Here is a 27,571-nt window from a genome sequence, read left to right as displayed (position 1 = left end):
TTGGAAAGTTTACCGAGTACTAAATACCTTATGACTCAGAAATGATTGATAACAAAATGATAAAGATATAAACAAATTAAAAAAAATTTAAAAATCCTTAACACCCCCCTCCAAAAAAAAACCCCAAACAAAACTTAAAATTAAAGTTGAGGGGTTTTTCTGGGAAACTAATTAGATTCTATGTACATAATTAGATTCTATGTACATAATTAGATTTATGTAGATGACGTACACCTCAATGCTTGCACATATTTATGCAGTTATCTTTTTACTAATGGTTTTGTCGATATCACTTTTTTGTCGTAAATTACTTTGGTGTGGTTCATAGATATTTATCCTTATTTTAAAAGAATGATCCCGTGAGGATCCGGGCTAGAATAGGTCCTCAGTACCTCGGCCTCGCTAGTCGTAAAAGACGACTAAATGGGACGGTCCTTCGGATGAGACGCAAAAACCGAGGCCCAGTATCACAGCAGATGTGGCACGATAATGATCTCTCCCTGCTAAAAAAAACCGCAAGCGCCGAGCATAGGCCTCAATTTTGCAGCCCTTCACCGGCAATGAATATTATATATATATAATATGTATGTAATGTATATGACATATGTGTTATATATATATATATATATATATATATATATATATATATATACCTCTTTATATGAGTGAAATATTCTCTAGAGGGACGTTAAACTATCTACAATCTATCAATTGCTCTCGCACTTTCTTAGCAAGTACTGTGTTACATGTCATGTAGTACATGTGTATTTGTAGTAATGTACTGTGTTACATGTCATGTTGTACATGTGTATTTATAGTAATGTACTGTGATACATGTCATGTAGTACATGTGTATTTATAGTAATGTACTGTGTAACATGTCATGTTGTATATGTGTATTTGTAGTAATGTACTGTGTAACATGTCATGTTGTATATGTGTATTTGTAGTAATGTACTGTGTTACATGTCATGTTGTACATGTGTATTTATAGTAATGTATTGTGTTACATGTCATGTTGTACATGTGTATTTATAGTAACATGTCATGTTGTATATGTGTATTTATAGTAATGTACTGTGTTACATGTCATGTTGTATATGTGTATTTATAGTAATGTACTATGTTATATGTCATGTAGTACATGTGTATTTATAGTAATGTACTGTGTAACATGTCATGTTGTATATGTGTATTTGTAGTAATGTACTGTGTAACATGTCATGTTGTACATGTGTATTTATAGTAATGTACTGTGTTACATGTCATGTTGTACATGTGTATTTATAGTAATGTACTGTGTTACATGTCATGTTGTACATGTGTATTTATAGTAATGTACTGTGTTATATGTCATGTTGTACATGTGTATTTATAGTAACATGTCATGTTGTACATGTGTATTTATAGTAATGTACTGTGTTACATGTCATGTTGTACATGTGTATTTATAGTAATGTACTGTGTTACATGTCATGTTGTACATGTGTATTTATAGTAATGTACTGTGTTACATGTCATGTTGTACATGTGTATTTATAGTAATGTACTGTGTTACATGTCATGTTGTACATGTGTATTTGTAGTAATGTACTGTGTAACATGTCATGTTGTATATGTGTATTTGTAGTAATGTACTGTGTTACATGTCATGTTGTACATGTGTATTTATAGTAATGTACTATGTTACATGTCATGTTGTACATGTGTATTTATAGTAATGTACTGTGTTACATGTCATGTTGTACATGTGTATTTATAGTAATGTACTGTTACATGTCATGTTGTACATGTGTATTTGTAGTAATGTACTGTGTTACATGTCATGTTGTACATGTGTATTTATAGTAACATGTCATGTAGTACATGTGTATTTGTAGTAATGTACTGTGTTATATGTCATGTTGTACATGTGTATTTATAGTAATGTACTGTGTTACATGTCATGTTGTACATGTGTATTTATAGTAATGTACTGTGTTATATGTCATGTAGTACATGTGTATTTATAGTAATGTACTGTTACATGTCATATTGTACATGTGTATTTATAGTAATGTACTGTGTTACATGTCATGTTGTACATGTGTATTTATAGTAATGTACTGTGTTACATGTCATGTTGTACATGTGTATTTATAGTAACATGTCATGTTGTATATGTGTATTTATAGTAACATGTCATGTTGTACATGTGTATTTATAGTAACATGTCATGTTGTATATGTGTATTTATAGTAATGTACTGTGTTATATGTCATGTAGTACATGTGTATTTATAGTAATGTACTGTGTTATATGTCATGTAGTACATGTGTATTTATAGTAATGTACTGTGTTATATGTCATGTTGTACATGTGTATTTATAGTAATGTACTGTGTTACATGTCATGTAGTACATGTGTATTTATATTTATGTACATATATATATATATATATATATATATATATATATATATATATATATATATACCTCTCTATATGAGTGAAATATTCTCTAGAGGGACGTTAAACTATCTACAATCTATCAATTGCTCTCGCACTTTCTTAGCAAGTACTGTGTTACATGTCATGTTGTATATGTGTATTTGTAGTAATGTACTGTGTTACATGTCATGTTGTACATGTGTATTTATAGTAATGTACTGTGTTATATGTCATGTTGTACATGTGTATTTATAGTAATGTACTGTGTTATATGTCATGTTGTATATGTGTATTTATAGTAACATGTCATGTTGTATATGTGTATTTATAGTAACATGTCATGTTGTACATGTGTATTTATAGTAACATGTCATGTTGTATATGTGTATTTATAGTAATGTACTGTGTTATATGTCATGTAGTACATGTGTATTTATAGTAATGTACTGTGTTATATGTCATGTAGTACATGTGTATTTATAGTAATGTACTGTGTTATATGTCATGTTGTACATGTGTATTTATAGTAATGTACTGTGTTACATGTCATGTAGTACATGTGTATTTATATTTATGTACATATATATATATATATATATATATATATATATATATATATATATACCTCTCTATATGAGTGAAATATTCTCTAGAGGGACGTTAAACTATCTACAATCTATCAATTGCTCTCGCACTTTCTTAGCAAGTACTGTGTTACATGTCATGTTGTATATGTGTATTTGTAGTAATGTACTGTGTTACATGTCATGTTGTACATGTGTATTTATAGTAATGTACTGTGTTATATGTCATGTTGTACATGTGTATTTATAGTAATGTACTGTGTTATATGTCATGTTGTACATGTGTATTTATAGTAATGTACTGTGTTACATGTCATGTTGTACATGTGTATTTATAGTAATGTACTGTGTTATATGTCATGTTGTACATGTGTATTTGTAGTAATGTACTGTGTAACATGTCATGTTGTATATGTGTATTTGTAGTAATGTACTGTGTTACATGTCATGTTGTACATGTGTATTTATAGTAATGTACTATGTTACATGTCATGTTGTACATGTGTATTTATAGTAATGTACTGTGTTACATGTCATGTTGTACATGTGTATTTATAGTAATGTACTGTTACATGTCATGTTGTACATGTGTATTTGTAGTAATGTACTGTGTTACATGTCATGTTGTACATGTGTATTTATAGTAATGTACTGTGTTACATGTAATGTTGTACATGTGTATTTATATTTATGTACTGTGTTATATGTCATGTTGTATATGTGTATTTATAGTAATGTACTATGTTACATGTCATGTTGTACATGTGTATTTATAGTAATGTACTGTGTTACATGTCATGTTGTACATGTGTATTTATAGTAATGTACTGTGTTATATGTCATGTTGTACATGTGTATTTGTAGTAATGTACTGTGTAACATGTCATGTTGTATATGTGTATTTGTAGTAATGTACTGTGTTATATGTCATGTTGTACATGTGTATTTATAGTAATGTACTGTGTTACATGTCATGTTGTACATGTGTATTTATAGTAATGTGCTGTGTTACATGCATGTTGTACATGTGTATTTATAGTAATGTACTGTGTTACATGTCATGTTGTACATGTGTATTTATAGTAACATGTCATGTTGTATATGTGTATTTATAGTAACATGTCATGTTGTACATGTGTATTTATAGTAACATGTCATGTTGTATATGTGTATTTATAGTAATGTACTGTGTTATATGTCATGTAGTACATGTGTATTTATAGTAATGTACTGTGTTACATGTCATGTAGTACATGTGTATTTATAGTAATGTACTGTGTTATATGTCATGTTGTACATGTGTATTTATAGTAATGTACTGTGTTATATGTCATGTTGTACATGTGTATTTATAGTAATGTACTGTGTAACATGTCATGTTGTACATGTGTATTTATAGTAATGTACTGTGTAACATGTCATGTTGTATATGTGTATTTATAGTAATGTACTGTGTTACATGTCATGTTGTATATGTGTATTTATAGTAATGTACTGTGTTATATGTCATGTTGTATATGTGTATTTATAGTAACATGTCATGTTGTACATGTGTATTTATAGTAATGTACTGTGTTACATGTCATGTTGTATATGTGTATTTATAGTAATGTACTGTGTTATATGTCATGTTGTATATGTGTATTTATAGTAATGTACTGTGTTATATGTCATGTAGTACATGTGTATTTATAGTAATGTACTGTGTTACATGTCATGTTGTACATGTGTATTTATAGTAATGTACTATGTTATATGTCATGTAGTACATGTGTATTTATAGTAATGTACTGTGTTATATGTCATGTTGTACATGTGTATTTATAGTAATGTACTGTGTTACATGTCATGTTGTACATGTGTATTTATAGTAATGTACTGTGTTATATGTCATGTTGTACATGTGTATTTATAGTAATGTACTGTGTAACATGTCATGTTGTATATGTGTATTTATAGTAATGTACTGTGTTACATGTCATGTTGTACATGTGTATTTATAGTAATGTACTGTGTTATATGTCATGTTGTATATGTGTATTTATAGTAACATGTCATGTTGTACATGTGTATTTATAGTAATGTACTGTGTTATATGTCATGTTGTATATGTGTATTTATAGTAACATGTCATGTTGTACATGTGTATTTATAGTAATGTACTGTGTTATATGTCATGTTGTATATGTGTATTTATAGTAATGTACTGTGTTATATGTCATGTTGTACATGTGTATTTATAGTAACATGTCATGTTGTACATGTGTATTTATAGTAATGTACTGTGTTATATGTCATGTTGTATATGTGTATTTATAGTAATGTACTGTGTTATATGTCATGTTGTACATGTGTATTTATAGTAATGTACTGTGTTATATGTCATGTAGTACATGTGTATTTATTGTAATGTACTGTGTTACATGTCATGTTGTATATGTGTATTTGTAGTAATGTACTGTGTTATATGTCATGTAGTACATGTGTATTTATAGTAATGTACTGTTACATGTCATGTTGTACATGTGTATTTATAGTAATGTACTGTGTTACATGTCATGTTGTATATGTGTATTTATAGTAATGTACTGTGTAACATGTCATGTTGTATATGTGTATTTATAGTAATGTACTGTGTTATATGTCATGTTGTACATGTGTATTTATAGTAATGTACTGTGTTATATGTCATGTTGTACATGTGTATTTATAGTAATGTACTGTGTTACATGTCATGTTGTACATGTGTATTTATAGTAATGTACTGTGTTACATGTCATGTAGTACATGTGTATTTGTAGTAATGTACTGTGTTATATGTCATGTAGTACATGTGTATTTATAGTAATGTACTGTGTTACATGTCATGTAGTACATGTGTATTTATAGTAATGTACTGTGTAACATGTCATGTTGTATATGTGTATTTGTAGTAATGTACTGTGTAACATGTCATGTTGTACATGTGTATTTATAGTAATGTACTGTGTTACATGTCATGTTGTACATGTGTATTTATATTTATGTACTGTGTTATATGTCATGTAGTACATGTGTATTTGTAGTAATGTACTGTGTTATATGTCATGTTGTACATGTGTATTTATAGTAATGTACTGTGTTACATGTCATGTTGTACATGTGTATTTATAGTAATGTACTGTGTTACATGTCATGTTGTACATGTGTATTTATAGTAACATGTCATGTTGTATATGTGTATTTATAGTAATGTACTGTGTTACATGTGAAGGTGTACATGTGTATCTATAGTAATGTGCTGTGTTACATGCCATGTTGTATATGTGTATTTTTAGTAATGTGCTGTGTTACATGCATGTTGTACATGTGTATTTATAGTAATGTACTGTTACATGTCATGTTGTACATGTGTATTTATATTTATGTACTGTGTTATATGTCATGTTGTACGTGTGTATTTATAGTAATGTACTGTGTTATATGTCATGTTGTACATGTGTATTTATAGTAATGCACTGTTACATGTCATGTTGTACATGTGTATTTATATTTATGTACTGTGTTATATGTCATGTTGTACATGTGTATTTATAGTAATGCACTGTGTTACATGCCATGTTATTATGGGTTTAATTATTTCAATTCAGAAATTGAGATACAGATCTTTAGCCTACCGGCATCTTTATGGTTTCACGCATGTGACAATTAACTAGCGAGGGTAGAGACAAAAGTATGAGAGTGCAAGAGGGATAGTGCGAAGATATGTGTAGGCTCTATGTGCCATTCTTAAAGACATGTTGTGAAAAACTAAATATACTGTGTCTAACACGTTCTGTTGCTTTTTACTCGAGTATCACAATGTGTAGGTATGAATGATATTTCGTCTGTCCAGACTGGATTAAAAATCAATGGCGACCCAAATTTCATTCTCGAAAGACGTCACTTACCTTGAATTTTCACATACAACTTCTAAATCCATTTAGGAACGATAAGGCTTTGTTGTTCACAGATGTTTTTGAAATGGTTTGGTAAACACTCCTGTTTGCTTTTTAAATGAGTTATTTTAACAGGATTTAAACTAATATAGATTATTGACATGGATATGAGATAATCTCATTTAATTGAGTGAATAGCATTATACAATAGGACTTAACTTGGTACAAGCTAACTTATTTTAAGAAAGTCAGCATCAGGAGGAGTTAACTAGTATTGCAACTTCCTCTTCCTCTTTACATCCCACTCAAGTGGAAGCAGTAACAGCACGTTGATTACGTTTCACAATCAAGGCCAATCCATGCCACCAAAGAGAAAAAGAGATGGGGGAATGGTTTCTCCAGCTCGGGGCAGAGGACAAAAAAAAGTCTCGCCAAAACACTAGGCAGCAAAAGCCTGGAACTGAAGAAGTGAGAGATAACCACCCCCCTTCCAGCACCAGGAATCCTCAGAGAGCGTGCCGGGGAGTGAGGCTTCACCAGATTTGGGGGAGTTTGGGCCTGCCAACTTTGGTAATATTGGTAACTCTGATTTTTCTTTAGATTTAAATGTTGCTGACTTCACCCCTGTACCAGAATTTAGCTATTTTGATAATGTAGGTCAACACATTCCTTTGAAACTGAAGCAAAAAATTTGGGATGGGCAATTTGTTGATTTAGGTTTGCTGTTGAAATCAGCAAAAGAGATTGACAATAGTTTGGGGGGGCCAAGGTGAAATTAAAATCAGGGATGGAAAACTCTGCATTGTCAGGTCTAATGTGGGTTCATACCTGACAATTAAAAAATGGACTAATGCCTTCATGATTTACATGAGTGTTATGTTGGAAAAATACAGAGCTCGGGCCCAGGAGTTTTTAAAATACATGCGAGACATCAGATTAGCTGCCACTAGATCCCAAGGCTGGTACAAATACGACGAGCAATACCGTCTCCGCAAAGCTAGCAATCCTGAATCCTCCTGGGGCATTATCAGTCAGGAATTTTGGCTACTATATGTGACCGGCCAAAGTTCATTCGAAAGTTAAACTCATTTCGTAATACTAAACAATTTTCAGGTGAGAGCAGCACATCTGCTGTTACCCAATATTCCTAAGGCCAGGTTAACAAGGCTATTACAAAATTTGTTACGTCTGAAGTTAATTACCTTGCATGGTTCATGACAAATATCAATGTTCATCAAACCAGTTTATTTAGGTATGATGCATCTCATTGCTGAAAATGCAAACTAGGCCTACTTAATTATATACAGGGTGGTTTGGAATTTATTTTGGGGGGAAAGGGCAAAATTTTCCCTCCTCAAATAGTTTGCAGGATCTTGTCATTTCTGGTGGGTTCCTATAACCTGTCATTAATTTAGTAGATATATATTATCTAAGCAATTTTGGTGGGGAACATCATATCGATGTTTGTGGCGGGGTCAAGGTAGACATCATTCATGTACAAGCTTAACCTGTTGTCTCTGCCCATCTGCATCAAAGCATGAGGGATGTCTCATGGCTGTGTATATTAACATGGAAGTTAAATGCCATTGAGCAAATGTTTGGAATAACTGGAAACTGCTTTGGGTCTGCAGCATTTCAGTGCTCAGACCCCCTCTACCTCTATAAAAGGAGGAGAGGCTACAGGCTGGTTGGTGTTAAAGTTCTAAACCAGGTAGCAAGCCAGAGACAGGGTGAAAAAGCTGTGCAGCTTGTGGGCCTAGCCACCATGCGTGTCAGGCATGGGGTTCCATGGCACTCACATCTAAGTGAGGCCACTAGTTTGCCCGTTGGTTTATGGTATCCTAGTTGTCTCCCTTGACTCCTACTAAATTTTGCGGCCAGTATCATCCAACACTGTGTATTATGTTTTTATGATGTCATTGCTTAATAAATTAATGTAAAGTACAATTGGTGTTTTCAATTCTCACAAGTGGCTGAAAGATAATTCAATAACATTGTAAAAGGCAGACAAAGTAACTATCATTGGCTGCAATCTTCAATTAAAATGCGTTATGTGTTTCATCCCAAACCAGCACATTGAACTATACAAAATGCCTTCTGCGAAAAAAATACAATTACGTAGCATCGGTAATGCCTACCTGTTACACATTTTATTGTATATACTATAATTTAAATCATTTGCTACCATTAAATTTGTATTCACAGTATTGGTTAATTCATCTGTTTCTGCCACATGTGCAACGGACAATTATATCGCTTGAGTTCGAATTTACTATAGTGAATTCGAATCCAAGCGATATAATTGCCTGTGGTTTCTGCGAATGCAATACACCAGTTTTAAGATAGGAGCTATTCTGTGTAGGAGGTCCATTTAGTCATAAACTTTGAATGCTTAAGTGGGACAGAGTTGGCCTACAGTCAGTGAGGAAGACGATGAAATATATTAACAGTGACTTCTCTTTAATTATGTAAATTTGGGTAATACAAAATACTATCGAAAGAAAGTGGAACATAAAAACAATGTCATATTTGTAAGTAATATCCTGGAATGATATCTACGGACAGCGAAATATAATAAGAATCCCATGTATTCAATTAACCCCTAAATATTTATCACTTACTGATTCGATACGCAAGAGCTTGTTCTGCGTATGATCAGTGTTTAAATCGAGGCAGGCTACTGACAAACAAGTTGATGGTGCAGGGGTTTTAACAGTCTTGTTTAAAGTCAGCATTTCGCAAATTCACTTGATCCCACCTCTGATACATCCAGGGGTCCGTGTTTGCCCAACTCTGTTCTGTATTGCATATAGGAGTTATGAGGTTGATCACTGTTCGTTATCTTCACCTTTTACTTAAATGATGTTTGTGTATCAATATAATTCGGGGGATTAAACAGCGTATGAGAAACTTACTAAGTATATTCAAGTGAAGAATATTTGTCCCACTACCGCATGTAAACAAGTTGTTTCGCGCTTTACTATGTACGAGAGTTCTCCAAAGGGAAAGAACTCGGACGTATCTGGAAACCGGATTATTGTCTTAACTATCACATGGAAATAATCTTTCAAATCGACGTGTACTTCCTAACAACACACAATTATTGTGCTGCTCACTTGTTTTAAACGGTCTAGTTGTTAATTTTCAAATCTTGTAAACAAGATGAAGAAAGAATAAGCGACTACACGAACTAACATAAAAAGAAATATATGGGTTATTATCATTCACCCCCACAATTTTCTTCCTTCTCCAAATATTGGACCTGGTTTTTCATCTAACATATTACGTGCTGGTGCGTGACAGCAACAACCAAAATCCTGAGTATATATAAGCGATAAAAACGCTTTGCGATCCCGGAATTATGTTGGGGTTTGTGATCTTCTGGTAGCCCATCCAGCAAAGACCTGAATCCTTCAGCTGATGTTTCATCTTGAATTTGTGACGGGAGCATGTCTCACAACCGGATTACTTTTGGGAGGGAGAACTTATACATATCCTTGGGTGATGTAATTTCCCGCGTTTTGTGTATTCCCCTGATTCCGCCTATCGGTGAGATTAGTTGGCAGGTAAGGCGACAGCTCCATTGATGATCTGATTAATACATTATGGTCAGTCTTCCCTTAGAACATCTAGCCTCGAGGGTCTCCCAGTTCAGTTGGTCGATGATAGTGGAGAAATATTAGTTCTCGCTTTAAGGGTACAAGATCTGTAGTTGTTGGAAATAAACAAATAAATAAAGTTATTTTCTGTAGCATCTCGATGAAATTGAAGTGCCATTCTGTTTATGGAGCCCGCACATTTGTCATATACTGTACGGCTGGTATCACCAGGGCTATATACGTCATTTCCTTACTAATAATAACTTTCTAAATTCCATTCTCAATGACCGTGTAGTGTGTGACAACGTGGCGAGAATTTCAATGTCATCGAAAAAATAAATCTTGCTTAGATGGTCGAGCGGTGTAGAACTCTGGTCACGCCCTGCGAGGAGGTCATGAGGCTGGGCGGAATATCATAGCACATATTTGTAACTTTCAGCATATTCTAGTATTTCCCCGACATTAGACAACTCTTTAATACTTTTTGTACCGAATTCACAAGCAAGTTCAAATAAATATATGCTGGTGCAATAAGATTATGAAATTGTAATTTTCTTAACTCATTACTAAAGGGTCATTAAGGGTACATAGTGTGCATAACTTCAGTGCTTTTATAATGTTACTATGACAACCAATTCGACATTCTGAAATACTAGTAGATATTTCTTTCCTGTATAATGTTTTCAAGTTAACATTATCTAATAGTACATGTACATTGCTTTGTTTGTTTCCTTTCAATTAATTCAAACATTCTAATACCATCAGATCTCCGTGGCACAAGATTGATGGATGGGCGGGGGGAAACATTTAATATTCTCCACAGCATTCTCTGGCAGTTCATTGGTTTTCAGGTATTTGTTGAAAATGGCGAAAATCTGGTTGTTTAGTATTTGAAACCTTCTTATCCGACTCACAACTTTAGACAGTTGCTAAAATAACAAAAGTAAGGTTTTGTTTAAGATAATTACATGTACGTTAAAGATAAATACACGCATGTCTTCATACACCTCCAAATATTTACAAAAAATATATACTTACAAGGCCTTTTATGTTACTGTCCTTCATGTCCACGCGGTTGACCTTGAGAACATGGTAAGAGAAATCTAGAGCCTCAAACCTCCGTTGCTGTGACAACAGGACAATAAGAGCACACCCTGCCCAGTTCAGTCCCTCTCCAAATAATTCTCTATGTAAATATGCAAATTTTCATTTCATTTTAAAAGGTTTAAACATGGCTTTTCTGTTATAGGTAATGAACCAAAATGTAAAAGAATACTAATGTTAAAGATGACTTTTTACAGGAACATCCCCTCCGAAATAAAGGAAACATTTATTTTTGTTGGTATGTCTTTTTCTTCTTCATATATGCATGCAATTACAAATTCGACTTACTCGACCGAATACTCGTTTTCCCTGACGGGCATACAGAACGCAAACTGTATAGCACTCCACAGTCGGTGGAACTCCGTGCATTCGTCTATATTTAAGACTCCATTTTTCGGATGTTGTCCATGCCATATCTCATCAGCCAAAAACGTCTTCACCCTGTTGAGGATGACTTCAAACATGGACAGTCCACAACACAACCTCTCTTTGGTCAGTAAATCGCATGATCCCACCAGTTCAACTTGCTAAAAGAATCATTATATATATCTAACCAGTCTTTGTAGCATAAAAGTTTTGATAGCTAGTTGAGACACATGTTATGGCGCGTTTGGTCACCTCAGCACGTTTGGTGGCCAGCGACCATTCCTGCCTCACGCATCCTCGCCGGGCGACCGAACGTGTCATGAGGGTCAACACGAATCATCGTTATTTTTAGGTCATACCAGAGCACGAGTGGTCACCACCTAAGCCCCCAGTCCCAAACCCCAACTTTGCTTTTTTGCAAAAACGTTGTATGTGCGTGTGTGATCACAGGTGGAACAACCATTTGTAGTTTACAAATGGAATATGTGGGTACCATAACAGAAATCACTGCTGCGGACATGGAGAATACCCTTGGTTTTTTTTTTCTGGTTTTTTTTTCGATGTTTGCTTTGTATCGTGCTTGACTTGTCACAAACGTGTGTACGTGTGTTATACAAAACAAACTCTATTACACATGAATTCACTTACATACGCACGCACATACATACGCACGCACATACATGTACAAACACATGCATATATACGCACATACATGCACACATACACGCGCATACACAGTGTCACTCAAATACACACAGACACATTTTTGCAAAATAATAGCAAAGTTAGGGTTTTGGACACGGGGCTCGAGTGGTGACCATTTGTGCTTGGGTATGGCCTAAAATTGACGACCGTTCGTGTCCACCCTCACGGCACGTTCGGTCGCCGGCGATGCACGTCTCGTCATCGGGCGACCAAACGTGCCGTAACACCACACTGTCCTATACAATAACGTATGAATGTGATTCACCTGAGAGTTTCCATGCTCTTTAATGATCGGGACTATCTGTTGTGTAGCGTACTTTGTCTCCAGTTTCCTTAGAGCTTGGCGTAGTTCCTCTTCTTTTTGTGCACGATCGTCACCTTCTATAAAACAATTAGAATGTTGATCTTAGTAGTACAGAAAGGGCTATCTATATTTCTTGGTAGAAATTTGTTGAGAGTTTCAAATAATTACAATGATTACTATTATATACTTCTTCTACTTCTACCGATAAACGTCCACCGTCAGACTGCTATTTTGCCACTGTTAGATGTGCGCATTTTAAAAAAAAAGGCATGTGTGTGTATTTACAAGTGGATTGAAAACAGAACGTGACAGCTTATTAACGGAGTGGAGCCTTAAAGTAATAGGCAAAAGCCAACATAGTAGAGGTGGGTAAGGCATTCCATTCCTTGATGTTACGTTGATAAAATGATTCCTTCCTCACCGGGGTTCAACAAAATGGAAATATGTAGAGCCAATGTTTTGTTATCCCTTGACTGTCTTTCTATCTGAAGTTAGTTGTTGATCAGCTTATACATAACAAATCTGAGGTTGGTTGATATTTGCCGCTCTTCCGTGGTCATTCAAATTGATCTAGCAGTTCGGTTACGGACAAGGTGTTGTGATATGTTGTGGACATACCCAGCTGCTCTACGCTGAAACAGTTCAAGTTTTTCTGGTGAAGGCTCCAGGCGCACTTGCATATACTCTACTGTTGGTGGAAGAACAGCCTTATACGCCTTCTCTTTGATATTATGTTGCTGATGTTAACGTTTCTTTTAAGGAAGCCGATGGTGCTGTTGTCTTTAGCACATTTGTTTTCTATATTCTGGGTCTACTTTAGACATTTTGCAGATGTGAGTAGTTCTAACATCTAATGGGGACTGTGTAGAACGTAGTTCTTGATCATTGTAAGGTTTTGTTAGGTAATAGTAAGCATCTTACACGCTTCCGGATGGAACCATATAAACCCTTTATTTGCATAGATCACTAGCTTATTCACTGGTATTAAACTGATGATAGTAACGATCGTTACTATCATCCCAAGATGGCGGAAGGAAATTCCGGAAAGACCACGTTTACTTATTATATCTACATGTATTTGCATTGTTTATTTGCGAATGATATGTAGGTAAGAAATATACACTAGCAACAATTACGATCAGATGTTATTTTATCTTTTATACAGCTCATATGAACAGAAAATTCGTCGTTGAAAAAACAACGAGGATGATAGTAACGAAAGTTCTTACGTTACTATCATCATTCATTTCCGTTACTATCATCCTCGCTGTTTTTTCAACGGCGAATTTTCTGTTCATATGAGCCGTATAAAAGATAAAATAACACCTGATCGTAATTGTTGCTAGTGTATGTTATTTCTTACCTACATATCATTCGCAAATAAACAATACAAATAAATATAATAAATAAACGTGGTCTTTCCGGAATTTCCTTCCGCCATCTTGGGATGATAGTAACGATCGTTACTATCATCAGTTTAATACCAGTGTTATTCAGGTCCTCTTGTAGGTTCACATGAAAGGTGATACAATGTACTCATGTATACCACAGTGTCATCAACAAAGAGTCGTAGGTTCTATGAAAGGCCCTCCAGCATGTCATTAATGTAAAATAGGAATAGAATGAGCCCTGGAGCTGATACATCTTCGGATGATTTCCCTTCCACAGTTACACTTTGCTTGCAGTTTGTCAGGAAGCTGTGGATCCACCGACTGGTCTTTCGTTTAGTTCCCTAATGATTGAGTTTGTGGATAAGTAGGCTATGACTCACTTAATCGAATGCTTTTGATAAAGTCAATCTGTTTTCGACATGATATGACTAGTGATAACATGCTCCACGATCATGCAGGAAATGCATATCAACAAAACCGATCACTTGTTCACCGTCTCATACCTCTTCCTCTTTTTATGTATCGGACAAGCGTTTCTATACTCAGGTACATCTCCTGTCTGGTATGAGTGGTTGAATATCACAGACAGGATTGGCGCTACATCCATTGCTTATTTCTGAAGAACTTGGGTGTGATATTGTCTGGTCTTGGAGCCTTGGTTACATTAAGCCCTTTGGGTAATTCACGAACTATATTTACTGTTATGTATAGGACCTCCTTTTTAGGGTACCATCCCACATGCTGGCTGGAAAACTTCGCCGCTGTAATGTCTACTTTCTCCAGAAAGGCTTCTAGAAACTTCTTATCTAAAATAGTAGCCTTATGAACTGATTCCTGGTGAAGAATGTCACTTTTTAGTGGTGGTGTACTATTGTAAACGATGGATTCCTGGTGAAGAATGTCACTTTTTAGTGGTGGTGTACTATTGTAAACGATGGATTCCTGGTGAAGAATGTCACTTTTTAGTGGTGGTGTACTATTGTAAACGATGGATTCCTGGTGAGGAATGTCACTTTTTAGTGGTGGTGTACTATTGTAAACGATGGATTCCTGGTGAGGAATGTCACTTTTTAGTGGTGGTGTACTATTGTAAACGATGGATTCCTGGTGAGGAATGTCACTTTTTAGTGGTGGTGTACTATTGTAAACGATGGATTCCTGGTGAGGAATGTCACTTTTTAGTGGTGGTGTACTATTGTAAACGATGGAATTTACGTGTGGTGGTTATTTGCTCTCAATACGCAATCACAAGATGTTCGTGTAAATTACCATCACGCATACAATTCCCATAGTTAGGCAATATATTAATCAAAGCCACTGACATTACGTAATCAAACACTACTTAAAGGAAATACACATAATTAACACCTGGAAATATCGAAGTTTACTGCATGTCTGATTTTCTCTGTAGACGGTCCAAAAGCACTTGTTTCTGCCCGGTTTAGTGTCAGTTGGTTTTGTTTTTACCACACCATCGAAATGCTTCCAGTATGAACACCGTACCTCCTGCTGTTTTCTCGTATTAATTCCTTATAGGTGCCCATTATGTTACCTGCGTATTCCTTCATTTATATTATCTCTTTCTCTTTCGTATTAGTCTGCGAATATTGCGTTATCATGGTTTACTATCCTAGGTCCTGGCCAACTTGGATGTTATATGCTCCTTAATACTTGTTTCAAGTGAATGTTGGGGATGATCCCAAAGACTGTTAATTGAAAGTGCCAGTAACTACTTCTTTCACATCGATCCTGCTCTGATCCCAGTTTACCTTGCTGCGTAATGGAACTTTGCGAGGTTGTGGATGTATTCTGAATGGTGTATATGTAATCATCTAATTCAACAAACCCTACATCTTAGTTTGAAATATCAGGCATGGACTCTTATACTATGTTAACACTGGGTGGATAGTTTGTCACAACTACATGTAAATCAAGTATATTCATTTCCCATGTTGGTGTGACGACAATCTGAGATAGTCCAAGGGTATCAAGAGTTTCTAGTTTACTGTGTATTTCCATATACTGTGTTCCTCGTTTAATGCTTTTGTTTCCAAATTCATTCCTCCTGAAAGATTGAAGACCTTGCTGAGATAATGACTGCAATGTTTACTCTACAAATTCTCTTATTAGGGTGCCTTCTTCATAACCGGTTATGGGGTTTAGAAACTGGATAGGTAGATTGTACAATGACCGATTATGTTTAGCTTACAACAAACATTTCACTCTTTGTTTTAAAATCTGGCACTGCTGAAGTGAAAATATCATTTTGGCTGGTGATTATGTCTCCTCCACCGAGATTCTTTCTAACGGTAGGTAGTGACACCTGTTGGTAGAAATTGTCAGTTTATGATACACTCCACCGAGATTCTTTCTAACGGTAGGTAGTGACACCTGTTGGTAGAAATTGTCAGTTTATGATACACTCCACCGAGATTCTTTCTAACGGTAGGTAGCGACACCTGTTGGTAGAAATTGTCAGTTTATGATACACTCTACCGAGATTCTTTCTAACGGTAGGTAGTGACACCTGTTGGTAGAAATTGTCAGTTTATGATACACTCCACCGAGATTCTTTCTAACGGTAGGTAGTGACACCTGTTGGTAGAAATTGTCAGTTTATGATACACTCTACCGAGATTCTTTCTTACGGTAGGTAGTGACACCTGTTGGTAGAAATTGTCAGTTTATGATACACTCCACCGAGATTCTTTCTAACGGTAGGTAGTGACACCTGTTGGTAGAAATTGTCAGTTTATGATACACTCCACCGAGATTCTTTCTAACGGTAGGTAGTGACACCTGTTCAGGGCTTGAAGCTAACTTTTTGTGTCACCAGTCCAGCCGGACTGATGGGGTATAATTTCAACCAGTCCGAAGAAAAATTTACCAGTCCAACAGAGTTTTCCAGAAATAATTAAACATATTTCGTTAATGTTATTAAAATGAAATTTAACTCAATATGCCTCAGACAATATTGTAACACTTAAATGTGGGATTTATATTTACAAATCAGATTCATCTGATATCTACATATCGAAGCATGCCAAATGTGTGTATAAAATATCATAAGTATAATTTCCAAAATGATGCTTTAGAAAATTAACCAGTCCCATCGGACTGATTAAAACAAATGTCAGTCAGTCCACCAGACTTTTAACCAGTCACAGACTGATGGGCATATGTTAATTTCGAGCCCTGCTGTTGGTAGAAATTGTCAGTTTATGATACACTCCACGGAGATTCTTTCTAACGGTAGGTAGTGACACCTGTTGGTAGAAATTGTCAGTTTATGATACACTCCACCGAGATTCTTTCTAACGGTAGGTAGTGACACCTGTTGGTAGAAATTGTCAGTTTCTAATACAGTGATCTATCCAAATTTCAGTTCCAAAGTGTGCTTTCGATGAGGTTGAGAAATTCATCCCTGTTTTGCTTTAACCGGCAAGACGTTAACATACAGAAGTCCTTGACTGCACTTTACCATGACTTTTCTGTGGTTGAAATGTGTAATGGTCGCATAAGTGTGTGTTGGGTCTCTCTGGTAGGTCACTAAAAACCATGGAACAGTAAAAACGTTACCAATTTGTTTTGACATCCAAACATAATACAGTCCTATGCTTTACATGGCACGATGTTATTGCCTGGCATAGCCTGTGGTACCTCTACACCATGATGGTTTCAATCTACTGGTTGGTTACAGGTTCCACACACATCCCTGATATCCTCATTATCATAGTTTAGGGGTCTCAGATTTACCGCAATATCATACATAGAACTGCTTCTCTTGATCCATGGGTTATGTACGTGACCCATTCATGGTGCCACTGTTGTCTAACCTCCACTGTTGATGTGTATGTATTCCTCATGGCGTTACCCGGTAGACCTGACATCTGAACAAGGAAATCCATCATTATCACGATCGTAACTGCTTTACATGCAACGTTTCAAATGCACTTCAGTAGATGTTGCAGTTTCCAGTTATCTAAAACAGCCTATGCTTCATCTCCGGAATAATCTGGATGACTTACGTAAAAATTCACTGGTGTAAACATTTGAATGTTCATATACCTTACCCTTCAAATACTATTTGACTAATATTTTGCAAGAGTTTTGGATTTGTTAAAAGAAATTTGATGCAGCAAATAAATTTACTTACTCGCATGAGTACACCTCACATAAGGCCAAGTAAAATTAATTAGTAGATTATCATTCCCGCCCGCCCCTCGAAAATCGCCCCGCCCCGATTTTTTTTTTTATTTTTCAAAATTACGATTTCCGGATATTTTTATGTCCGGTCCGGTATCGTAAACGTACTTTGTTTCACTTTGCCTTTTAGAAACCCAAATACACATGTAATTATGATTTATAAAGCCTTTTCTCAATGAAAGAAGGCATTTTCGAGGTCCAGAATACCATGGCGAAAAATAAAAAATAAAATCCTCCCACCCGCCCCATTTTTTTGTGAAGTTTGAATGATAATCTACTAATTAATTTTACATGGCCTAATATATATTCTAAAATGTATTCTACTATTCGGTCAATCTTTTACTGGACCAAATATAGTTCTGACTTGTAAAACGTATAACACATAAAATGCTGAATTCAAAATACTTCACCAAGGTCATCAATATTTATGTTCCCCAAACAAAGTTTGGGAACATATTGTTTTTACTCTGTTTCTTATTATTATTATTATTCTTTTTCTCCGGTACTTTTTTGTCCGGTAGTGTTCTCAGAAACTACAAAAGGGATCGATATGAAACTTTCCAGGATGATAGTATAGCGTTTGTAGATGTGCATAGTGATAGTCATTTTGTCTGCACATGCATGCACGCGCGCGCACGTGCACTGCAATTTGGGTACAAAAAATGGAAAATCAGAATATTAAAGGGATCGATATGAAACCTAAATAGGATGGTAGTATATCATTTGTAGATATCAAAAATGATATTTATTTTCTCTGCACGCGCACGCATGCGCGTGCACGTGCATTACAAAATTTGTACTCTAACTTTGGAATCAGTCTAACTTATTTGTTCTTCATTGAAATGGCTTGATATTCATATCATAGGTAGATATTGAAACCCTTAACTGATTTGCATGGTCAAAATTACCAATTTGCACGCGCATGCACGTGCGCTTCATTTTGATTGGATAGTACTAAAACGTCTGTAACTATCTTATTGATGAAGCGAATGAGATGATATTCACAGCATACGTAGACAATATGTGTATCTTTATTTTGGTGTAACAAAAAATGCCAATGCACACGCGCATGCGCGTACAACGTTTTTCAAATGTTCAATATTTAAAGAACGATAACGTTTTTGTTTTTCATCAAATTCTATTGATATTAGGGGGTTAGATGTGTCTTGGTACTCCTTACAAATTGCTGTGGTTAGAATTACTGCTCAGCACGTGCATGCACGTGTGCTGAATTCTGATTTTGAAATCGCCATAACTTCCTTATATTTGGTGGAAAGGTTATGAAATTCATACTGTGGGTATATGATACAAATGCCTGTTGAACGACATCACCAAAAATTCGGAATCATACACGTGTGCGCGTGTATGCACGTGCAACGCTTTCTTTCATTTCTTGGTATTGAAATGACCATATTGAACGTACTACATGTAATTAAAGGCTAAAATAAAATGATTTTTTTTCCTATAGATTCACAAGGACATCACTTTTTAATTGGGGGAGGTTTGGGGAACATCTGTAACGGTCCCCGTTACAATTAGAACTAGTTTGTTTTATTGTTGGTAACATAATTCAGTTAATGCATTCTATATATGACTAGGGATTAGACGTCTTCGTCATTAGAAAGAATTTTACCTTTAATTGGAATGAATGGTTTGGGAATTACGTTCTGGAAAGGAGCAGCTTGCTTTAAGTCACACATCTCCTCCTGGGTCTTCAATGATAGAAAAAGTGGCCCATGGGCCAGAACGATCACTTGAGTATTAGATAACAAAGAACTTGAAAAAAATATTTGCATTTTAATGATACAAGAGTATCTACAAAAACTGTGTATCGTCATTTTGTAATCAAAACGGAATTTCATATTAACCGTGCTGTTTCTAAAAAATAAAGAATGATAAAACAAATTACGATATACGAAAACTGACGGGCATGGATGGCAATGGGTCACCTGGGTGGCCAGTCTTCGTTGCTATACATGTATTACCTACTTTATAAAAATAACAACAAAACCCTAAACAGAGAATTTTTTTTTACACCAGCCTCATTGACTACACAACTCATCCAAGTCCTCACATTCTACTGATCTAAATATCTCTCAACCCGATGCACATAAAGGTAACTCTAGTACTGTTTAGTTAATATGATCTCAACTACCATTAATTTCCTTCTGTACAAACACGCATGGGAATCATTTAAAGTAGTCGCGTGAAGAGTACAGAAATATACTGATGGGTGTGTATTATTTTCTATAGCTGCATGTACCAAGGCTGTGCATTTTACAGAAATTGTTATTCACTATTTTGATACATAATTTCATGAACTTTAGAAAATAATATGCATTAAAATCGTCCTATTCAACGTGTACCGGTACCCTTTCTTTCTGTGAACATGTACAGAAGAGCACTTGGACACATGACAAGCAGCTTGCGTATTTGAATCTTTCAATCAACTGAGGTAAAGGATTATTACTATAAATGAAAATGACAACCACGTATATTACCATCAATTGTTCCATAAGTAAAGTTAAAAGTATGGCATTTCCAACTTCGCGGAAACATTGAAAGACGTCTGTGCGCAAGTCCGGATACTGAATGACATCAATCAACATCTCATGATAGTATTCCATGATACCTATAAACAGAATTACTCTTAGAAAGTGTCTGTGGCAATATTTGATTTTACATTTTGATAAGCTGATTGTGTATAGTCATTCCAATATTAATCAGTTACCTGGAGAACCATACTCAAACCGCTGTAACTTGCACGCGCTCGGCATAACAGTCAACAACGTCTGAACATAGTCCATCAGCGTGCCCTTCAACTAAACAAGATGCATTTGTGAATGCCCCCGGGGGGTATGGTAGAAAAGTAATTCTGGACTGAGTTTTACTTAACTTCTCAAGTTCAATATTTCGTTGTAAACTTAAGTTTCAGTAATTACTTTATTTAACTTCTTAACTTAAGGTACGTTAAAATATCTTCGTAACTTTACGACAATCCTGGTACCTAAAGAAAGGTCTTGTCACAAGGAGTATGAAAGCCCTTGCACTAAGCGTTCAAAAGTCAAGGTTAAAGTTTTTGAAAAGTATAGGTTAAACTCCTAGGTCAAGTTTATGCGATCAAAAATGTTGATACCTAAAGAAAGATCTTGTCAACAGGAATACGTATGTGAATATGAAAGCCCCATCACTAACCATTCAAAGGTTATGGCCTAGATTAAAGTTTTTCAAAAGTAGGTCAAAATCCAAGTTGAAGGTCACAAAGTCAAAACTTTTGTTACCAATAGAAAATTATTTTCACAAGCAACACACAGGTTTACAAGCTCCATCACTATCCACTCGGAAGTTATGGGCGATGTAAAGTGAAGGTCATGAGGTAAAAATGAAATGTCTTGTCACAAGGAATACACATGTGGATATGAAAGTCATATCGTTAAGCTGTCAGAAGTTATGGCCGAGGTTAAATTTCCATGTGAACAAACAGACAAACCAAAAGCTATAAGCCCCCGAATCTCATATTACGAAGGCATTAAAAATCCTGCTTTGTAATATAATAATTCGTGTAAAAGTTCCATCACTTTATTTTTAAAGATATATTTGGTACTTACAATATTTTCTATGACCTTGACTATTTCTTCTATGACAAGAGATACCCCCTGGTAACCAAGAAGACGACAAACTGACCTCAAGTGAGGCAGACCTATAAAACCTTGGTAACGCTTAAAGATGCTTCCATACGCTGTTGATAATGCCTACAATGCATAAAAAATATTTAACAGAGTAATACACAATGATTTCAAGTAAAGCGGATGCAGTTTTTATTGATAAATGCCTAGTCATTTTTTAAATGAAATAGAAAGATAAAATCTTGGTCGAAAAACCTTCGTTCCCCAGGTTAAAGTGTGTGAAGGACTGGGTGTCTTCTCGCGGTCATTCTGAGGGGCAATCAAAAGGGATGCCTTAATAAACCTGGCGATAATAAAGGAAATCAGTGAATATGCACATTTTCTAATCGACGCACCGTGTATCTCAGTGGTCAAATTCCTCACCTGTTAGTCGCAGCATTGTAACAGTAATGAAGTAGAAAGTCATAGTTTATTTCCCAGAACACATGTAGTGTAATGCGTCCAAACGGGCTGGACACTTTGTTGTTGGCTTCATTAAACATACTCTCAAAATCATCCAATGGAATAATGTCTCTCATGAGTTTGTGGGTCAGTTTATTACATTCTATCAACTTCTCAAGTTCCTAAACAAAACGCAGAAAAGGAATTTAAGTCATGCACACTTATTCATATTTTAGCTTTACATTATAGGACATTTTTACCCTATTTGCTGGCAACATTTACCACAATGCCTGTTAAATCGCCAGCTTCAAATCTCGATATGGCAACATCCAGTGCTCTCTGAAGTGATGCGTTGACTCTTTGTCCGATCAATTGTTTGAGATCAATGGAACGTCCTAGAATCTTACAAGAAGGAAACAAAAAAAAAACTTACAGAAATTTATAAGGTAGAATTGAATACTAATTTGACAGTTTTTTAAGTGTACAGTTTCTCTGAGAAAAGAATTACCTGAACGTGCTGTTGTTTTAACAGGGTGTGATACCTGTTTGCTGTCGGATAAGGAATTTTGTGTCCACCTTTTGCACATTCTGCACGGTAAGTCTTGTCCAAGAGAATGCTTCAATCAAGCAGCATAAATTCTCATTATATCAAACATTTAGATGATCATTATCTAAACTCAGTAATTTTCTACTACACTTACCTGCCAGCAAGATGTTTGTAATAAGCAAAAATCTGCTCGCTTAATTTGTAGACAAACTGGTCAAAGCACAGATTTACCTGAAAATGAATAATCTAACTCGAAAACAGATATGGTTATCATAATTACACATGTACTACATGTGCATGTACTTGTCCAAATCCGAAATGTTGACAGGAAAGATGCATTATAAGCACTGTTCAATCCTTACACTCATTGTAATACTTATATATTACGAGGATACAACTTACACTCATTGTAATACTTCTATATTACGAGGATACAACTTACACTCATTGTAATACTTATATATTACGAGGATACAACTTACACTCATTGTAATACTTCTATATTACGAGGATACAACTTACACTCATTGTAATACTTATATATTACGAGGATACAACTTACACTCATTGTAATACTTCTATATTACGAGGATACAACTTACACTCATTGTAATACTTCTATATTACGAGGATACAACTTACACTCATTGTAATACTTCTATATTACGAGGATACACCTTACACTCATTGTAATACTTATATATTACGAGGATACAATTTTCCTTCAGTGATAAAATCAGAATTATGTCATCGCCATCCTGAAACAGTTATGTTTTATAAAATGAAAACCTGCTCTCAGAAAGGAAATATAAAGAAAATTAACAATTCTATGGGTGGTGTCTCATCCTTTACTTCAGGTAGCAAAGTAATTCTGGACTGAGTTTTACTAAACGTCTTAAGTTCAATATTCGAGCAGTTATGGATTATGAGGAGAACTACAAACCTCCGCCTCGACTTCATCATATAAGAATTGTTTATGGAATTTCATGATGGCAAACTGAGCGCTGTCATTGTACAGATCCAATGGATATAAGATATACCTACAGATAGAAAATAAAATAACAGGAATAGAGAGGTTATTGATACGGTGAAAACAAGGAGTACCTACAAAAAATAAGATAACAGGAATAGAGGTTATTGATCCGGTGAAGACAAGGCGTACCTACAGAAAATAAATAACAGAGGAATACAAAGGTTAGGGATTCATTGGATACAAGATGAACCTACAGATAGAAATTAGAAATTTGTGAAACACTGATACCCCCGTAGGGTAGCAAAGTAATTATGGTAAATGTGAAAGCATTCAAAAGTTATGGCCTAGATTGAAGTTTGCCAAAAGTGGGTCAAACCCCAAGGCCAAGATCATGAGGTAAAATAATTTGTTAACTGAAGAAAGGTCTTGTCAAAAGGGATACAGATGTGAAATATGAAAGTCCCATCACTAACCATTCAAAAGTTATGACCTAACTTAAAGTTTTTCAAGAGTACCGGTAGGTCAAACGCCAAGGTGAAGGATTTTGTTACCGAAAGAAAAATCTTATCACAAGGAACACGCATGTAAAATATGAAAACCCCCATCAACATTCATTTAAAAGTTATGGACAAATGTTAAAATTTCTGATGACAAACAGATGGGCAGATGAAAAACTGTACGCCCCGAATCTAGAGGTTATATATCCACTAGAGACACGATATAAGAGCAGTAAGAAAGTAAAATAACAGGTATGGAGGACTTATTGATCCACTGGGTACAATATGTACCTACAGATAGAAAGTAACATAACATTGAAATACTTCAAGAACTTTGTTTGCAGACACTTTTACATCTTACTCCATCATTGAAGGCTCCTTGGCATCCAGAATGTGATCCGTGAGAATCCATGGCATGGACATATCAATTGGAAACTGAAATGGTAAGAGTCTGTCTTTGATAACAGATTTCTTCTGAAGTTTTGAAATGGTAAGAGTCTGTCTTTGATAACAGATTTCTTCTGAAGTTTTGCATTGGCTGGTTCTGTTTGTCTTTTGGATAATTTACCTGTATTCTTTTCCCCATTGTCATCTCCAGGAAAAATTCCCTGAACCACAACTGGGAGAGATTGCAACAAGCGTGTAGCGACCCTGAAAACAAATAACAACATCGAGAGTACATTCGGTCTTTATTAAGAGTATTTTTCATGAAGAATTCGCGTTGATGATAAAACGCCTAATATTTCACGTTTACGGTAGAAAACACACTATTGAAGTTGAGGAGATAGTTCCAATGGAAGGAGTGCTTCAGAAATTGGTTGATGGCGGTCACGTGTCCCGCTTCGACGTCCTTCTTGACAGATCTCTTCACTCCAGCAACACTCCTATCTGTTATTGACTCCAGCATCGTCCTTATCATGTACAACTACAAGATGCCATAAAAGTATTGGAACTACTACAGATAACTAGCGTAGATTTTAATGAAATATATTTCATAAACCGATTCCAAGCCTTTTCCAAACCAATATACTTCTTTACTTATACACGATATTTAGAGATATTTCTCCATACTGACAAGTGTATCTTAAAATGACGCATTGCATTCTGAAAATTTAAACATACTGGAAATCACACCACAATCTCTAATCCAGGGATATCCTTGGAAGTACAGTTTTCGTGAACCACAGGTTTTGACCAAAATCATTTTACACTGACATAAAAGTGCATCATGCTCAGTAAAAAGCAACTACTAACTAGTATTACGAATATTCGGGCTCTTGTTAAATGTTGATATGGTTACAATAGCGACATTTCTTGAAAATATGTAATTTCAATATGTCGAGTTCTAATGGTGCCATAGTCACATGATCGAAAATTGCACATGTGGTCTACTGCAATCATTTTTTGGTACAATTTTAAGTTTAGTACGACTTTATCAAAATCAAGTTTTCAAAACAAATGACATTGTCAGTTAGTAGTTGGACCACTGAGAGCTCAGTAAGAATACTACCTGGGTGGTCGATGGGGCCACGTTTTTACGCGGCACGTGTACTGTGAAGCCGGACTCCGGGTCTTTCTTCCCTTTGACTGCTGGATCCGACTCCGGCTTTACTCCATCCTTCCAATCCACACACGAATCCTGGACTGACATAATGATCCTTAACGAACAGTGAGCAAAATTAATCACTTATCCAAGGAGATCAGAAGCAGGGAATTCTAAGCTATACATGAATATTCTGTTGAAAAAATTACATTTTTATCAGATCATTTTTCTTTTTTGCTGCCCGTCTAAGTGGTTCTCGGAGGAAGATCTGTGCAAATTCTTGAAGTTCGACGTAAATGTGTCTCCTAATGGCGTCCAGAAACACCGACTCCATTCTCGCCATCAAGACTTGTAGCCCCTTAATCATGGCTATCACTTCTACTATGGCAAACTTTTCCTCACTGCTGTAGTTGTAACGGGTCGACTACAAATTCCAAAAGTATGAAAGCAACACTGAACAATGATATGAACATTCTACGACTCTAAATTTGAAGTAAATCGTGCAAAACTTACTCTTTCATACTCCTCCGCTTCAATTGGACATTCAGGATTTGAATGGTGATCGGTGGGATGCAGTAATTTCCAACAGTACTAAATGTGCAGATAAAAGTAAACTCAGCTGGAGTCCATTGTACCAGTGAACATCATGATAGAAAGAATTTCGATAATTCACCGTACCGGTTTCATAATTTATCTTAGCAAAATTAAGGCTATTTTTAAAAGGAAGTTTCAGTTTTAAGAACAAAAAAGATTTTCGTGGCTTCTATTGCAATACATACCAGCTCCATGACCTTCTGTGTCCAGGATGACATAATGGTCAGTCCACGCAAGGCCAGGTCGTACAGTTCCCTGTTTTCCTCGTCTCTCGGAGGTCCTTCAGAAGGTGTGGTCATCCTCTAAACAAACGAAATGTGTGTAATATTCTTTTATTCGATTATTTAAACAGGCAATTGTTATTCTCATAAGTGTTTTTAAATTTCACATGTGTTGCTCTCATTACGCTAATTTTATATTGAAATACATGTATATCAAAAAACAAAATGGTGATAAAATGTTTAGATTTCATCTGATTACCTTATTACACCGTCTGGCTAATTCGGACACGTATTCGGTGTGGCTTTCCCTCAGACCGCCCATACCAGACAGGATTTGAGACTGCGGACTGGGATGAGAAGATTCACAATGGTGCCACTTCGAAGAATCAAAGTTTATACTCTTTTGTACGTAGAAGTAAGGTTTCATTTGCATGTCACCATACAAAGGTACAACATCCATTTGCTGCAATCAGAATAAGATTATCCGTTAGTATCTGCAGTCACCTATGTTGTTATAGCAAAAAG

General features: G+C 35.5%; 1 protein-coding gene across 1 annotated transcript in view; it reads right to left on the bottom strand.

Annotated features, from left to right (window-relative positions):
• Positions 1-27,571, bottom strand: part of LOC125681789 (cytoplasmic FMR1-interacting protein 2-like) — a 70,729-nt gene that overhangs the window by 38,206 nt on the left and 4,952 nt on the right. The window contains exons 8-29 of the mRNA XM_048922006.2: positions 27,306-27,509; positions 27,011-27,127; positions 26,745-26,822; positions 26,441-26,655; positions 26,199-26,346; positions 25,457-25,613; positions 25,257-25,339; positions 25,050-25,123; positions 24,162-24,258; positions 23,373-23,449; positions 23,180-23,288; positions 22,954-23,073; positions 22,654-22,853; positions 22,486-22,573; positions 22,213-22,356; positions 21,336-21,426; positions 21,106-21,236; positions 20,238-20,316; positions 12,969-13,084; positions 11,921-12,159; positions 11,567-11,714; positions 11,307-11,457 (exon numbers count right to left, since the gene is read on the bottom strand). Of these exons, the coding sequence (XP_048777963.2) occupies positions 11,307-11,457; positions 11,567-11,714; positions 11,921-12,159; positions 12,969-13,084; positions 20,238-20,316; positions 21,106-21,236; positions 21,336-21,426; positions 22,213-22,356; positions 22,486-22,573; positions 22,654-22,853; positions 22,954-23,073; positions 23,180-23,288; positions 23,373-23,449; positions 24,162-24,258; positions 25,050-25,123; positions 25,257-25,339; positions 25,457-25,613; positions 26,199-26,346; positions 26,441-26,655; positions 26,745-26,822; positions 27,011-27,127; positions 27,306-27,509 (2,866 nt within the window). The remainder of the gene's footprint in view (positions 1-11,306; positions 11,458-11,566; positions 11,715-11,920; positions 12,160-12,968; positions 13,085-20,237; positions 20,317-21,105; positions 21,237-21,335; positions 21,427-22,212; positions 22,357-22,485; positions 22,574-22,653; positions 22,854-22,953; positions 23,074-23,179; positions 23,289-23,372; positions 23,450-24,161; positions 24,259-25,049; positions 25,124-25,256; positions 25,340-25,456; positions 25,614-26,198; positions 26,347-26,440; positions 26,656-26,744; positions 26,823-27,010; positions 27,128-27,305; positions 27,510-27,571) is intronic.

This window comes from Ostrea edulis, chromosome 2, assembly GCF_947568905.1.
Source record: "Ostrea edulis chromosome 2, xbOstEdul1.1, whole genome shotgun sequence".
In the NCBI taxonomy this organism is placed as follows: domain Eukaryota; kingdom Metazoa; phylum Mollusca; class Bivalvia; order Ostreida; family Ostreidae; genus Ostrea; species Ostrea edulis.
Note: the sequence above shows the minus strand (reverse complement) of the source record. Positions and strands in the feature narration are given on the sequence as shown.